This window comes from Hylobates moloch, unplaced genomic scaffold (genome assembly GCF_009828535.3).
Source record: "Hylobates moloch isolate HMO894 unplaced genomic scaffold, HMol_V3 SCAFFOLD_17, whole genome shotgun sequence".
NCBI classification, from domain to species: domain Eukaryota; kingdom Metazoa; phylum Chordata; class Mammalia; order Primates; family Hylobatidae; genus Hylobates; species Hylobates moloch.
In genome coordinates this window covers 51,616,197-51,629,756 of record NW_026652292.1, presented here as the reverse complement: position 1 = coordinate 51,629,756, position 13,560 = coordinate 51,616,197, and the positions used below count along the sequence as shown (strand labels likewise).

The 13,560-nt window shown below is 40.9% G+C and overlaps 1 protein-coding gene across 3 annotated transcripts in view; it reads right to left on the bottom strand.

Moving 5' to 3' along the window:
* Positions 1-4,124: 4,124 nt before the first annotated feature.
* Positions 4,125-13,560, bottom strand: part of UGDH (UDP-glucose 6-dehydrogenase) — a 28,997-nt gene continuing 19,561 nt past the window's right edge. For all 3 annotated transcript variants that reach the window (XM_032135243.2, XM_032135241.2, XM_032135242.2), the window contains exons 8-12: positions 10,369-10,499; positions 9,991-10,124; positions 9,174-9,265; positions 8,634-8,744; positions 4,125-5,036 (exon numbers count right to left, since the gene is read on the bottom strand). In XM_032135243.2, the coding sequence (XP_031991134.1) occupies positions 4,926-5,036; positions 8,634-8,744; positions 9,174-9,265; positions 9,991-10,124; positions 10,369-10,499 (579 nt within the window). In that variant the 3' untranslated portion in view covers positions 4,125-4,925. The remainder of the gene's footprint in view (positions 5,037-8,633; positions 8,745-9,173; positions 9,266-9,990; positions 10,125-10,368; positions 10,500-13,560) is intronic.

The window sequence follows — 13,560 nt, the reverse complement described above, 5'->3', positions numbered from 1 at the left end:
TAAAGTGGATAGCCAATTCCGTTTTGAATTCTTATAACCAGCCAGTATTATAAAAGTAATGCACGTCCTTGCCAGGCGTGGTGGCTCACGCCTGTAATCTCAGCACCTTGGGAGGCTGAGGCGGGTGAATCAGTTGAGCTCAGGAGTTTGAGACTAGCCTGGGCAACACAGTGAGACCCCCATCTCTACCAAAAATACAAAAAATTAGCTGGGTGTGGTGGCACATGCCTGTAATCTCAGCTACTTGGGAGGCTGAGGCAGGAGAATCACTTGAACCTGACAGGCAAAGGTTGCAGTGAGCCAAGATCACATCACTGTACTCCAGCCTGGGTGATGGAGACCGTGTTTTTTAAAAAAAATTTTTTTAAAGTAATGCATGGGCTGGGCATGGTGGCTTAACACCTGTAATCCCAACATTTTGGGAGGCCGAGGCAGGTGGATCACCTGAGGTCAGGAGTTCAAGACCAGCCTGAACAACATGGTGAAACACTGTCTCTACTAAAAATAAAAAAATTAGCCAAGTGTAGTGGCACATGTCTGTAATCCCAGCTACTCAGGAGGCTGAGACAGGAGAATCCTTGAACCTGGGAGGCAGAGGTTGCAGTGAGCTGAGATCACACCATTGCACTCCAGCCTGGGCAACGAGTGAAACTATATATAGTGAGGAACAGATGAGAAATGCATCTAAAGGACTTTGCATAGTGCCTGTCCAAAATGTTCAGTGTTAATTACTGTCCTTCTAGTGATTCCAGAGCCTACATGTGGTTCTGGTGCAGTGGGACCAGCTTGTTATGGTGCTAATAGGACTGCTCATTGCCTGCCAGTCACTGTGCCAATAAGATCTTTGTGTAAACATTCATCTCATGTAATCTTTATAACAATTCTTCGAGTTAGAGATGGATTATCTGTTTTACAGATGGGAAAAATAAGGCTTTCAGGTAGCTTAACCAAGAAGTCTTAAGTGGAATTGTAGGAGAGAAAATTGTAGGAGAGAGATTTTGTTTATATACCCTTTTGTATCTATGTGAATGTCTTTTTACCATGTCCATATATTATTTTCAATTTTTTTTTTTTTTCTTTGAGAAGGAGTTTCACTCTTGTTGCCCAGGCTGGAGTGCAATGGCATGATCTCGGCTCACCGTAACCTCCACCTCCCGGGTTCAAGCGATTTTCCTGCCTCAGCCCCCTGAGTAGCTGGGATTACAGGCGTGCACCACTATGCCCGGCTAATTTTGTATTTTTAGTAGAGATGAGGTTTCTCCATGTTGGTCAGGCTGGTCTCGAACTCCTGACCTCAGGTGATCCGCCCACCTCGGCCTCCCAAAGTGCTGAGATTACAGGCGTGAGCCACAGCGCCCGGCCTATTATTTTCAATTTTAAGTACAGTTAATAATCTTACCAATATTCCTCTGCCCTACCAAAAATATATTAGCTAATAAAAAATTGAAACTTTTCCTGGTGGTAGGGATCAGGTATAAAAATTTAAATATATATAGTTTTAAAAACTGAAAGTTTGTATCATTAAAAAAACAACAACAATTGTCTTTAACTGGTTGAGGAGAGAAAAAAAGACTAACCACCTTCTTTCAACTTTTCACATGAAGGTCTCAAATTGCTGTTAAGTTACATGCCTAATTACTGAGTTTTTCCTCACATTTCCAACAGCAAGTTTATCTGGCTCTATGAGCCCTCTTTTGCCCATTTTCCTCCATTTACCAGTAACTTCTTTTTCTTTTTTTTTTTTTAGACAGGGTCTCACTCTGTCATCCAGACTAGAGTGCAGTGGTACAATCTCGGCTCACTGCAGCCTTGACATCCTGGGCTCAAGTGATCCTCCCGCCTCAGCCTCCCAATTAGCTTGGACTACTGGCACGCATCACCACTCCTGGCTAATTTTTTGTATTTTTTAGAGACAAGGTTTCACCATGTTGCCCAGGCTGGTCTTGAACTCTTGAGCTCAAGCGATCCACCCACCTTGACCTCTCAAAGTGCTGGGATTACAGGCATGAGCCACTACGCCTGGCCAGTAACTATATCTTACAATAATTGTTTACTTATCAGTTCCAAGCATTGAAACATCTTGCAATTTAAAACAAGTGCCTATTTCTTTCTTTTCTTTTTCTTTTTTTTTTTTTTTGAGACAGAGTTTCGCTTTTATTGCCCAGGCTGGAGTGCAATGGCTCCATCTTGGCTCACTGCAACCTCTGCTCCCAGGTTCAAGTGATTCTCCTGCCTCAGCCTCCGGAGTAGCTCGGATTACAGGCACGTGCCACTACGCCTGGCTAGTTTTTTTGTATTTTTAGTAGAGATGGGGTTTCCCCATGTTGGCCAGGCTGGTCTCGAACTCCTAACCTCAGGTGATCCCCCACCTCAGCCTCCCAAAGTGTTGGGATTACAAGCATGAGCCACTGCACCTGGCACAAGTAACTATTTCTTTTTTTCTTCTTTTTGGAGCTCTTTCAAAGGATTTATTTGCTACAGAATTGCTTCAGTCCACCAATGAGATAACTCAGGACTTCTTTGTTTAAAAGGATTTTGCTTATTGCTGTGTTTTTACAAATTCGGCAACATCCAAATAGCAATTCTTAGGCTGGGCATGGTGGCTTGAACCCCAGGAGGCAGAGGTTGCAGTGAGCCGAGATCATGCCACTGCACTCCAGCCTGGCCAATAAAACAAGACTCTGTCTCAAAAAAAAGACCAAAAAAAAAAAAAAAAGCAATTTTTTGCCAGCATTTGGCATGTCTAGACAAGAGCAGAAAAAGTCTGAATCAATAGCATTACATGTCTAAAAATAGAAAAAAAAAACATTTAAAAATTTAAAAATTCCTCATTTGGACAGGACAAGTGCCTAATTCTATCTGCTTTAGCATACATCTTCATACATCTTTGGACTTACAATACCTTTACTTGAATATAAAATTACTAAGCAGAATACAAGAATATTTTCAAGCAGAAATGTAAAGCAAATTCTAATTAATAAACTCATCCTCACTTCAAAGTCTTATGAGTAAAGGCTCACCTGATGTTCGAACTCTAGTATTTGTCTCTTTCAGAGGTATGCAGACTTTCTTAAACGACCAGGTAGGAAATATTTTAGGCTTTGCCAGCCAAGAGGTAAAGTTGAGGATATTATGTAGGGATTTGTATAACCACTTAAAATGTTTGTGCTTTATTTGTTTGTAGAAACGGGGTCTTACTTATTGCCTAGGCAGTAAGTTGCCCAGGCTGGTCTCAAACTAGCCTTAAGTGATCCTCCCTCTTTGGCCTCCCAAAGTGCTGGGATTACATGCATAAGCCACCATGCCTGGTCAAACCATTTAACATGTGACCATGTAAAAATGTAACAACCATTCTTAGCTCACTCGCGGCTGGCCAGATTTGACCCATGGGCTACAGTTTGCCAATGTTTATTTGCTAAATTCCCTCCCTTTGTTGCATCATTTGGGAAAATGATATAATACCATTTTCTCTAAAAAGTGAGGTGTCATTTTTTTCCCATCTAATGTCAGGCTGTCATGACTCAGTTACTTGTGCATTGACAAAAATTACACCCATATAGTTGTTGATGGAGAATGTTTTATTTATGTAATTTTCATCTGTACAGATGCTTCTGTCCTCGTCTTTATATTTGTCTCCCTCTTCTCATTGAACTGCAAAATTCCTGAAGGATGAGACCTGGGCTGTTTAATGCAAACTGTACATTCTCAGCAGAGCACAAGTTATCAAAGGGACATTGGATATATTTTAATAATGATCTAACACAAGCAAAAATAACCACTGAAAATGTAAAACTCAGTAAGAGACATAAGAAAAAAAGACAGAAAACAAAAAAAAATTCTTATTTTAGAATGATGCTATATGTAACTTGTAAAATATTTAAGTTTTTATACATGAGATTATATTGGTTTCCTTATTTAAAGAAAAAAATTACAATTAAGAATGGAAATTAAAATGTAAAACCAAGATAAATATTTTTGGCTTTTGGACTAAAAAAAAAAAAGATTAGTGAGGAAAACCAAGAAATAATGGGGAGAGAAAGAAACACTACTACTAATTTTCTCTTCATGATTAAAAAAAAAATCTTTTAACCATATTTGGGGTGACTGGAAATTAACAGTGATGATTTTGAGCTGAAAAATCAGTGATGCATTTTATTAAAACAAAAAGAACAAACGAACTTTAACCAGACCATACATGTAAAGGCTATTTAGCATAGCAATTTCATGGATTCAAAATACATATTTAATGACAAACAAACCAATAACCAGGAAAAATGAAGACTGTCCTTCCCTTTATAATGTGATATTAAAGTGCGGCCTATGGACAATTTAAAAAGTAAAGTGTTTGAAGTTTAATTTTTATTTTACAAAAATTGACACTATTAAAACCAACATGATTATCTTTCACTCATCCAATAACTGAGTTAACAGTATTATAAAAATATGTAAAAAAATTCTAGATTCATAATTACCAGATATGCTAATATCCATATAGCTAGTATAAATCTGATGATTAAAAAAATAGTTTTGTTTCCTTAAAAACACTTGGTTTATGGGCAAGGCGCGGTGGCTCACGCCTGTAATCCCAGCACTTTGGGAGGGCGGGACAGGTGGTTCACGAGGTCAGGAGATTGAGACCATCCTGGCTAACACGGTGAAACCCTGTCTCTACTAAAAATACAAAAAAAATTAGCTGGGCATTGTGGCAGGCGCCTGTAGTCCCAGCTACTTGGGAGGCTGAGCCAGGAGAATGGCGTGAACCTGGGAAGCAGAGCTTGCAGTGAGCCGAGATCGTGCCACTGCACTCCAGCCTGGGCAACAGTGAGACTCTAACAAAACAAAACAAACAAAAAAATTGTTCTTTATCTTTAATATCAGTAGTTTTGTATCCTGAAGTACCAAATCACAAATAAAAATGGCAATCTCTACACTTTAGGTTTCTTGTTAGGTGGATCTTGAAGACTAAACTTCGGAATTTCACCAGAAGGAGCATATGGAATTCTCTTTGAAGACACCTTTTTGCCAATTGTTTCAATCTGAAAAAAAAAATTTTAAGAGAACCATTAACTATATAAGGGTAAGAATTTATAATGTACTGAAATAGGGGCAGGGGGAATCTAGATTTTATTCTTAGAAAAGGATTCTCAAGTTGACTGGGTTGCTATGAGAGATCTTTGGTTTCTTCCCTATTTTTTGTTTCTAGAATTAATCTACACTCCATTTTAATATTCATATCTAGACTTTCTCACTCCTGCCATTCCCCACACCTGACTCCCTCAAAGTAGTCAATTATGTGCCACCACTGTCTTTAGAAACATGTATGAAATTAACCGACCAGATTCCAGTGAGTTCATTTTTTATTTCAAACTCCATTCTCATTTCAATTTCCCTTGTACTAAAAAACCTGCAAAAGCTAACAGCATAATTCTTTTTTTTTTTTTTTTTTTTTTGAGATGGAGTCTTGCTCTATCGCCTAGGCTGGAGTGCAGTGGCGTGATCCTGGCTCACTGCAACCTCCGTCTCCTAGGTTCAAGCAATTCTCCTGTCTGCCTCCTGAGTAGCTGCGATTACAGACGTGCACCACCACGCCTGGCTAATTTTTGTATTTTTAGTAGAGATGAGGTTTTACATGTTGGCCAGGCTGGTCTCAAACTCCTGACCTCAAGTGATCTGCCTGCCTCAGCCTCCCAAAGTGCTGGGATTACTGGCGTGAGCCACTGCGCCCGGTTTGTAACAGCATAATTCTTTTTATTTATTTTATTTTATTTTTTTTTTTTTTGAGACAGAGTCTTGCTCCATCGCCCAGGCTGGAGTGCAGTGGTGCGATCTTGGCTCACTGCAACCTCTGACTCCCAGGTTCAAGCAATTCTCCTCGCCTCAGCCTCCCAAGTAGCTGGGATTACAAGTGCCTGCCACCACACTAGGCTAATGTTTTTGTATTTTTAGTAGAGATGGGGTTTCACTATGTTGGCCAAGCTGGTCTCGAACTCCTGACTTCGTGATCCACCCCCTCCTTGGCCTCCCAAAGTGCTGGTATTACAGGCATGAGCCACTGTGCCCTGCCAACAGCATAATTCTTTTTTTTTTTTTTTTTTGAGATGGAGTCTCGCTCTGTTGCCCAGGCTGGAGTGCAGTGGTGTGATCTCGGCTCACTGCAAGCTCCGCCTCCCAGTTCACACTATTCTGCTGCCTCAGCCTCTAGAGCAGCTGGGATCACAGGTGCCCGCCACCACGCCTAATTTTTTTGTATTTTTAGTAGAGATAGGGTTTCACTGTGTTAGCCAGGATGGTCTCGATCTCCTGACCTCATCATCCGCCCGCCTCGGCCTCCCAAAGTGCTGGGATTACAGGCGTGAGCCACTGCACCCGGCCAGCATAATTCTTAAGAATTCAGACTTCAGAGTCTGAAAGACGCCAGCTGGAATCCTGACTGGCACTTGCTGCATTACCTAAACTCTCCAGGTCTTTCCTCCTCACTTGTAAATTGTGTTACCACCACTTAACTCAAAGGGTTGTGGTAAGTATTAAATTAGGTAAAGTGCTTAGCATATAGCAAGCCAGCCTTCACTAAATGATAATCAATTTTGATTTTGCCTATTACATTTTTCATTTATTCCATATATTCAAAATCATCATCTTATCATTAAAAACACTACTACTTCAACAGTCATGAATTTATCTCCCCTCCACAGCAGAGATAAACATACTACTCACTTTTCATGTCTTTTGAATTAAAAATTAATATTTAATTCTGACTCATACCACAAAGAAAGGCCTTCTGCTTTATATTAACCAGTTGTCTCAGTGACTTACAAATTCTCCTTATTCAGTGATTCCATTCCTAATTTTTTTTTTTTTAATTCCTCACTAGGAAAGTTAACTTTTACAATAACTTAAAATCATTTAAAATATGTATTTCTCTACATATCTTTTCCCTTAGATGAATAAAACAGGAATGAGTGAAAATGTGTCTATGCCTTGCAAATAACCTTTTAAAAATAACATTCCTGAGTTTAGTCATGACTGGGAAAAACAGTCATGTTGTTACTCACTAGGGAGGGGTGGAATAGAAGAGTCCCCAAGGTCTTGGATGGAAGAGTTCACAGACAAGGATGCCATTTGACTCTTTCCACAAGCAAATCTCTCATGAATGAGAAATGGGCACTGAGTTCTAAATAAGGACCTTCAACAAGTTGGTGAGAGGTTAAGAGAACCAGATCAGATACTTTTGAATAGCAGATTAGGCCTTACTGGTACCTTTCCAAGATAGCTGGTGCTGAGATGTGCATAGCAAGCTATCAAACACTGCTGCTTTTCTGCTGACAGCAACCCCCTGGCATATTTTTTTATTCTCCCTAACTTACTCCACCTCCCCATCCTCCTATCCCCATACTGCTCTGAGGAAATGGAAAGTAGCTCCTTATTAATACTTTTGGGACTCCCTGGAGAACTGAAATAGATGTAACATACAAATACACTGTTCTGAGTGGAGGCTTCTGTCAGCTTTCCAAATGTTCCATAATTAACAAGCTGTTTTTTTTTTTTTGAGGCAGGGTCTTGCTCTGTGACCCAGGCTGGCATGCAATGGCATGATCTCAGCTCATTACAACCTCTGCCTGCTGGGCTCAAGCAATCCTCCCACGTCAGCCTCCCATGTGGCTGGGATTACAGGCACAGGCCACCACGCCTAATTATTATTATTTTTTTTTCCGAGGTGGAGTCTTGCTCTGTCACCCAGGCTGGAGTGCAGTGGTGTGATCTTGGCTCACTGCAACCTCCACCTCCCAGGTTTAAGCGATTCTCCTGCCTCAGCCTCCAAAGTAGCTGGGATTACAGGTGTGTGCCACCACACCCAGCTAATTTTTGTATTTTTAGTAGAGATGGAGTTTCACAATATTGTCCAGGCTGGTCTCAAACTCCTGACCTTGTGATTCACCTGCCTCAGCCTCCCAAAGTGCTGGGATTACAGGCATGAGCCACCGCGCCCGGCAATTTTTGTATTTTTTTAGAGATGGAGTTTCGTCATGTTGGCTAGGCTGGTCTTAAACTCCTGGCCTTAAGTGATCCACCTCCACAGACTCCCAAAGTGCTCGGATTACAGGTGTGAACCACCATGCCTGGCCAGTTGATAAACTTTGAATCAGAAGAGGGCCAGTACCATTGAAACTCCCATATGTTTCATTCAGACCCCTCACAGCACTGGCACAGTGCTGAGTACTCAGAAGGTATAGGATGAACACCTGCTGATTGACCAAGACCTCTTTCTTTCTCTACCTTTAGATCACCAATTTAGGGAGGAAGTAGAGAAGTAGTCAGAATAATCCCATAGGGACTTCCTAAAGAACTGACATGTTGCCCCAGAGTTACGTTACTGCTAAAGAAAATAAGAAAATTCTAAAACCCACACCATGGGTTTTAGCACTTTCCTAATTGTTGAAATACACTTCTGATATTGATTTGGTTCCCCAAAAGAATTTCCCTAGAAAGAAGGTATCATCTTAATTAGCCAAACATATTCTGACCTGCTGTAATGGTCTTTTGATGTCAACTTGACTAGATTATAGTCCCCAGTTGTTGAATCAAACACTAAAGACCAAAGAAAAAGAAAAAAAACAATCCAGGATCATGATTACCTGGAAGCCAATGGTTTGTAGTTCATTGTGGAGCCCATCCAGGACACGCCGTCCATCGAAGATAAAGGCTGGCTTTAGCATTTTTTTATGAATGCGTTCATAATCCAATTCCTGTAAAGACAAACCACAGGAACAATTAAAACACATACATGGGCCGGGCGCAGTGGCTCACGCCTGTAATCCCAGCACTTTGGGAGGCCGAGATGGGCGGATCACGAGGTCAGAAGATCGAGACCATCCTGGCCAACATGGTGAAACCCCGTCTCTACTAAAAATACAAAAAATTAGCCAGGCGTGGTGGCAGGAGCTTGTAGTCCCAGCTACTCAAGAAGCTGAGGCAGGAGAATGGCATGAACCCGGGAGGCAGAGCTTGCAGTGAGCCGAGACTGCACCACTGCACTCCAGCCAGGGTGACAGAGCGAGACTCCATCTCAAAAAAAAAAACAAAAAACAAAAAACAGATACATGAACACATACTCAACCCCAGCTGATAGTGGAACACCTCTAGAATTTTCCTTAGTATCATTTCTGTTACCTTACCTTAAACATGTCCCACTCAGTGCAAATAACAACAGCATGGGCACCATCACATGCTTCATATGGATCCTTGGAAATGGTCACGAGCCGGGACACTGTAACAACAGCAACGACAAAAAAACAGAAATAAGAAAGGAGTTATATGACATTACAGTAGTTCCCCCCTTATCTGCAGGGATGCATTCCAAGACCCCCAGCAGATGTCTGAAACTGTGGAGAGTACTGAACCCTATATATACTTACACACATATTTGTTTTTTGAATCTGATTGCCAAAAGTTACTAAGTGACTAAGTAGCATATGGAATGTGGATATGCTGGACAAAGGAATGATAAATGTCCCAGGCAGGATGAAGCAGCACACAATTTAAAACTTATGAATTATTTCTGGAATTTTCCTTCTAGTACTTTCAGACTGCAATTGACCGCAGATAACTGAACCCATGGAAAGCAAAACCACACATAAGGGGGATAGCACTATAGGTATTCTAACACTAGGACTGCAGAAAGAGTTGGGAATAATCTGATGGTAGTATTAATGGGAGTGATGGTGGGAGGCCCCAAACCCTGCCTTGGAAGCATCTCTTTGGAATTTTGGGGCTTTGTGGAATATACTGGAAAAATCAATGGCCCAATCTACAGCTGATCACTTCAAATCAATGTTGATGACATTATGCCTAAGACTTTAATTTCGGAGAAATGAGGTTTAAAAGAGGGCCTACCAATGATATACATGATAAAACTGAACAACCTAAGGTTTCCAAAAGATAAAAAGTTTTAAGGTCTGTACTCCAAATGATTCATGAGACTCAAAGCCTTACCTTGGTCATCCTCTGAAACACCTGGATGAGAAAGATCCACAACTATTTGTTCCCTAGGTACTTTTGGATCATATATATGGAGATGTGCGCCTTCATCCATCAAATATTTGCTAATATATATACTAGAAGATTCTCTATAGGAAAAAAAAATCAGTATTGCTAAGCTTTATATGGCATTATATTCTAATACCAGGGAGTTTAAGATACAGGTAAAATTACATTTCTTAAGCTGGTGGAGTGGTAAAGATATGGATATTTATTTTTATTCTTTATATTATATATATACACGTATTTTATGTACACCTCCACCAATCAAAAAATTAAGATGAGAAGTTAACACAATCTCAAAGGGGTTGAAATATTTTTAAAAACTGGTACCTTGTATCACCAGTGTCCTTTTTGAATGCAAATCCCAAAATAGCTATCTTCTTATCAGTTACTGTATTAAACAGACTATCTATGATCCGGGAAGCAAATCTCCTCCTCTGGTAGTCATTCATGTCTATGACCTGAAATTACATGTACAATTGTGCAATGATTAGTTAAAAGAGGCACAGCCTATGACAAACATTACTCAGAATTTTATGGTGAGTGCTATTGTACAAATACAATGCTTAACATATTAACGAGGCAAAAATTAACCAAACTCTAGTGCCTATGGATTTAAAAAATAAAAATAAAAAAAAATAACTCATCCCCTTCCTTAAAGCCATCCTAGGCCAGCAGCGGTAGCTCATACCTGTAATCCCAGCACTTTGGGAGGCCAAGGTGGGCGATTGCTTGAGCTCAGGAGTTCAAAACCAGCCTGGGCACCATGGCGAGACCCTGTCTCTACAAAAAATACAAAAATTAGCCAGGCAAGGTGGCGTGTGCCTGTAGTCCCAGCTACTTGGGAGGGTGAGGTGGGATGGCTTGAGCACAGGAGGCAGAGGTGGCAGTGAGCCGAGATCATGCCACTGCACTCCAGCCTGGGCGACAGAGCCAGACCCTGTCTTAAATTTAGAAAAAAAAAAAAAAAAAAAAAAAAGCCATTCTAAAAATTTCTAATTTCATTTGGCTTGATTTTCCATGCATAAGTCTAGGATGGATGCAAAAAGTGGAGTGCACAACCAAGTTTTAATTCTAAGCGCATCTGAGGTTCAGCTATGAGACCAACCTAAATAAGGCACATAGGAAACAATATTCTCCTTAGCCCGTCTCCAAACTCTGTGGAAACAAGCTATAAGCAATGAAACCCCAAAGTATTCCTTCATTTGCTTGTGCCCCACTATTCACAAAAATTCAGTTTCAGCAGAAAGTGGACAGGCAACAAACAATGTGCAGAGTTCTAACTGCCTCTGGATGAACCATAACACCACCACTATTTGACAAGGTTTTTTAACTAAATGTTGTAAGAGTCTCTGATCACTTAATCTGTTAAATTTAGGTTGGTAATCAGGTGGGCAAAGCAAAAGAAACTTTTTTAAGGCTTTAAGCTTCCAGGGACCATCTCAATCAAACCTTGAGAGCTTAAGCAGTTAGCCCAAAGTGTTGGAAAATCAAGAGTTTATCTGCATTTTTCACACAATGAACAGTGAGATAAAGCCATCATGATGGATTGACTGGAATGACACTAAGTATATCTGTTTTCACTTAAAAATGTGCATTTCCAGCTAGGCAGGGTGGTGTGCCTATAGTCCCGGCTACTCAGGAGGCTCAGGTGGAAGGATCACTTGAGCCCAAAAGTTGGAATCTAGGCTGGACAACACAGTGAGACCCTGTCTCTAAAAAGTAAAACATTTTTAAAAAAGAAATGTGCATTTCTTTAGATTCCCTCCCATATCTACTGCTGAAACCTGAAAAATTATAAACTCAGGGGGAAAATATTTGGGAAAGGCACATATACTGACTAGTAATTGGGGCAAATTACTTAATATCTCCATGTCAGTTCCCTCATCAAATAAAGGGGATAATGTTAGTGATGAGGATTAAATGAGATACTGTATGCAAAGTGCCCAAAAGAGTACCCAGTACAGGGTAAGCATTCAATAAACATCAACTCTACTTCCCAGAGCTCACTTAATGCTTCCAATTTGGAAAGGGTTTCTAATTTTAGCTCTGTGAGTCTGAAAGGTCCAAAACAAATATCAACAGATACAAAACCACTTGAAAGCATGACAATATAGGTTCTGTTTTTTTTGAGACGAAGTCTCGCTCTGTCATCTAGGCTGGAGTGCAGTGACACAATCCTGGCTCACTACAACCTCCGCCTCCTGGGTTCAAGCAATTCTCAGGCCTCAGCCTCGCTAGGCCAGTCTCGAACTCCTGACCCTCAAGTGATCTGTCCACCTCAGCCTCCCGAAGTGCAGGGATTACAGGTGTGAGCCACCACGCCCGACCAATGTTACAATGTAGGTTCTTACTTTATTTTGATTTTATGCCTTTCAAGATAAAGAAGAATTAGGCCGGGCGCGGTGGCTCACGCTTATAATCCCAGCACTTTGGGAGGCCGAGGCGGGCGAATCACGAGGTCAGGAGATCGAGACCACGGTGAAACCCCGTCTCTACTAAAAATACAAAAAATTAGCCGGGCGTGGTGGCGGGCGCCTGTAGTCCCAGCTACTCGGAGAGGCTGAGGCAGGAGAATGGCGTGAACCCGGGAGGCGGAGCTTGCAGTGAGCCGAGATTGCGCCACTGCACTCCAGCCTGGGGGACAGAGTGAGACTCCGTCTCAAAAAAACAAAACAAAACAAAACAAAACAAAACAAAAAGATAAAGAAGAATTAGGCTAGGTTCACTGGCTAACACTTATATTCCCAGCACTTTGGGAGGCAAAGATGGGAGGACTGCTGGGCCCAGGAATTTGAGACCAGCCTGTCAATATAGTGAGACCTTGTCTCTACAAAAAAATTTTTTTAAATAAAAAAATTAGCCAATGTGGTGGTGCGTTCCTGAAGTCCCAGCTACTTCGGAGGTTGAAGTGGGAGGATTGCTTGAGCACAGGAGGTCACTGCAGTGAGCAGCAATGGTACCACTGCATTCTAGCCTGGGTGACAGAGTGAGATCTTGTATCAAAAAAAAAAAAAAAAGAGAAGAATTATACTTAAGGATAATTGTTTTTGTTTTACTCTGGGAGCAAATTTAGCTATCAAATTAGAATACTGGCTTATCACAAACTTCCATCAACATTGATTAGCAGGAAAGATAAATTAAAAACACAGATACCCAATAAATAAACATAAAATAAGCAAATTGAATATACCAATGTTTGACTTCCTGGAATAAATAAATTCCATCAAAAACATTTCATGGACAAAAAGTGACATGCTTAATGAGAAGCTAAACAGAAACTGCTATTATTATTGCTATGACTATTATTATGTTAGAGACAGGGTCTCACTCTGTTGTCCAGGCTACAGTGCAGTGGAGAGATCATAAGTCAGTCACTGGAGCCTCCAACTCCTAGGCTCAAGTGATCCTCCCACCTCAGCCTCCCAAGTAGCTAGGACTACAGGTGTGCAACACCATGCCTGGCTAATTTTTAAAATTTTTGTAGAGATGGGGTCTCACTATGTTGCCCAGGCCAGTCCC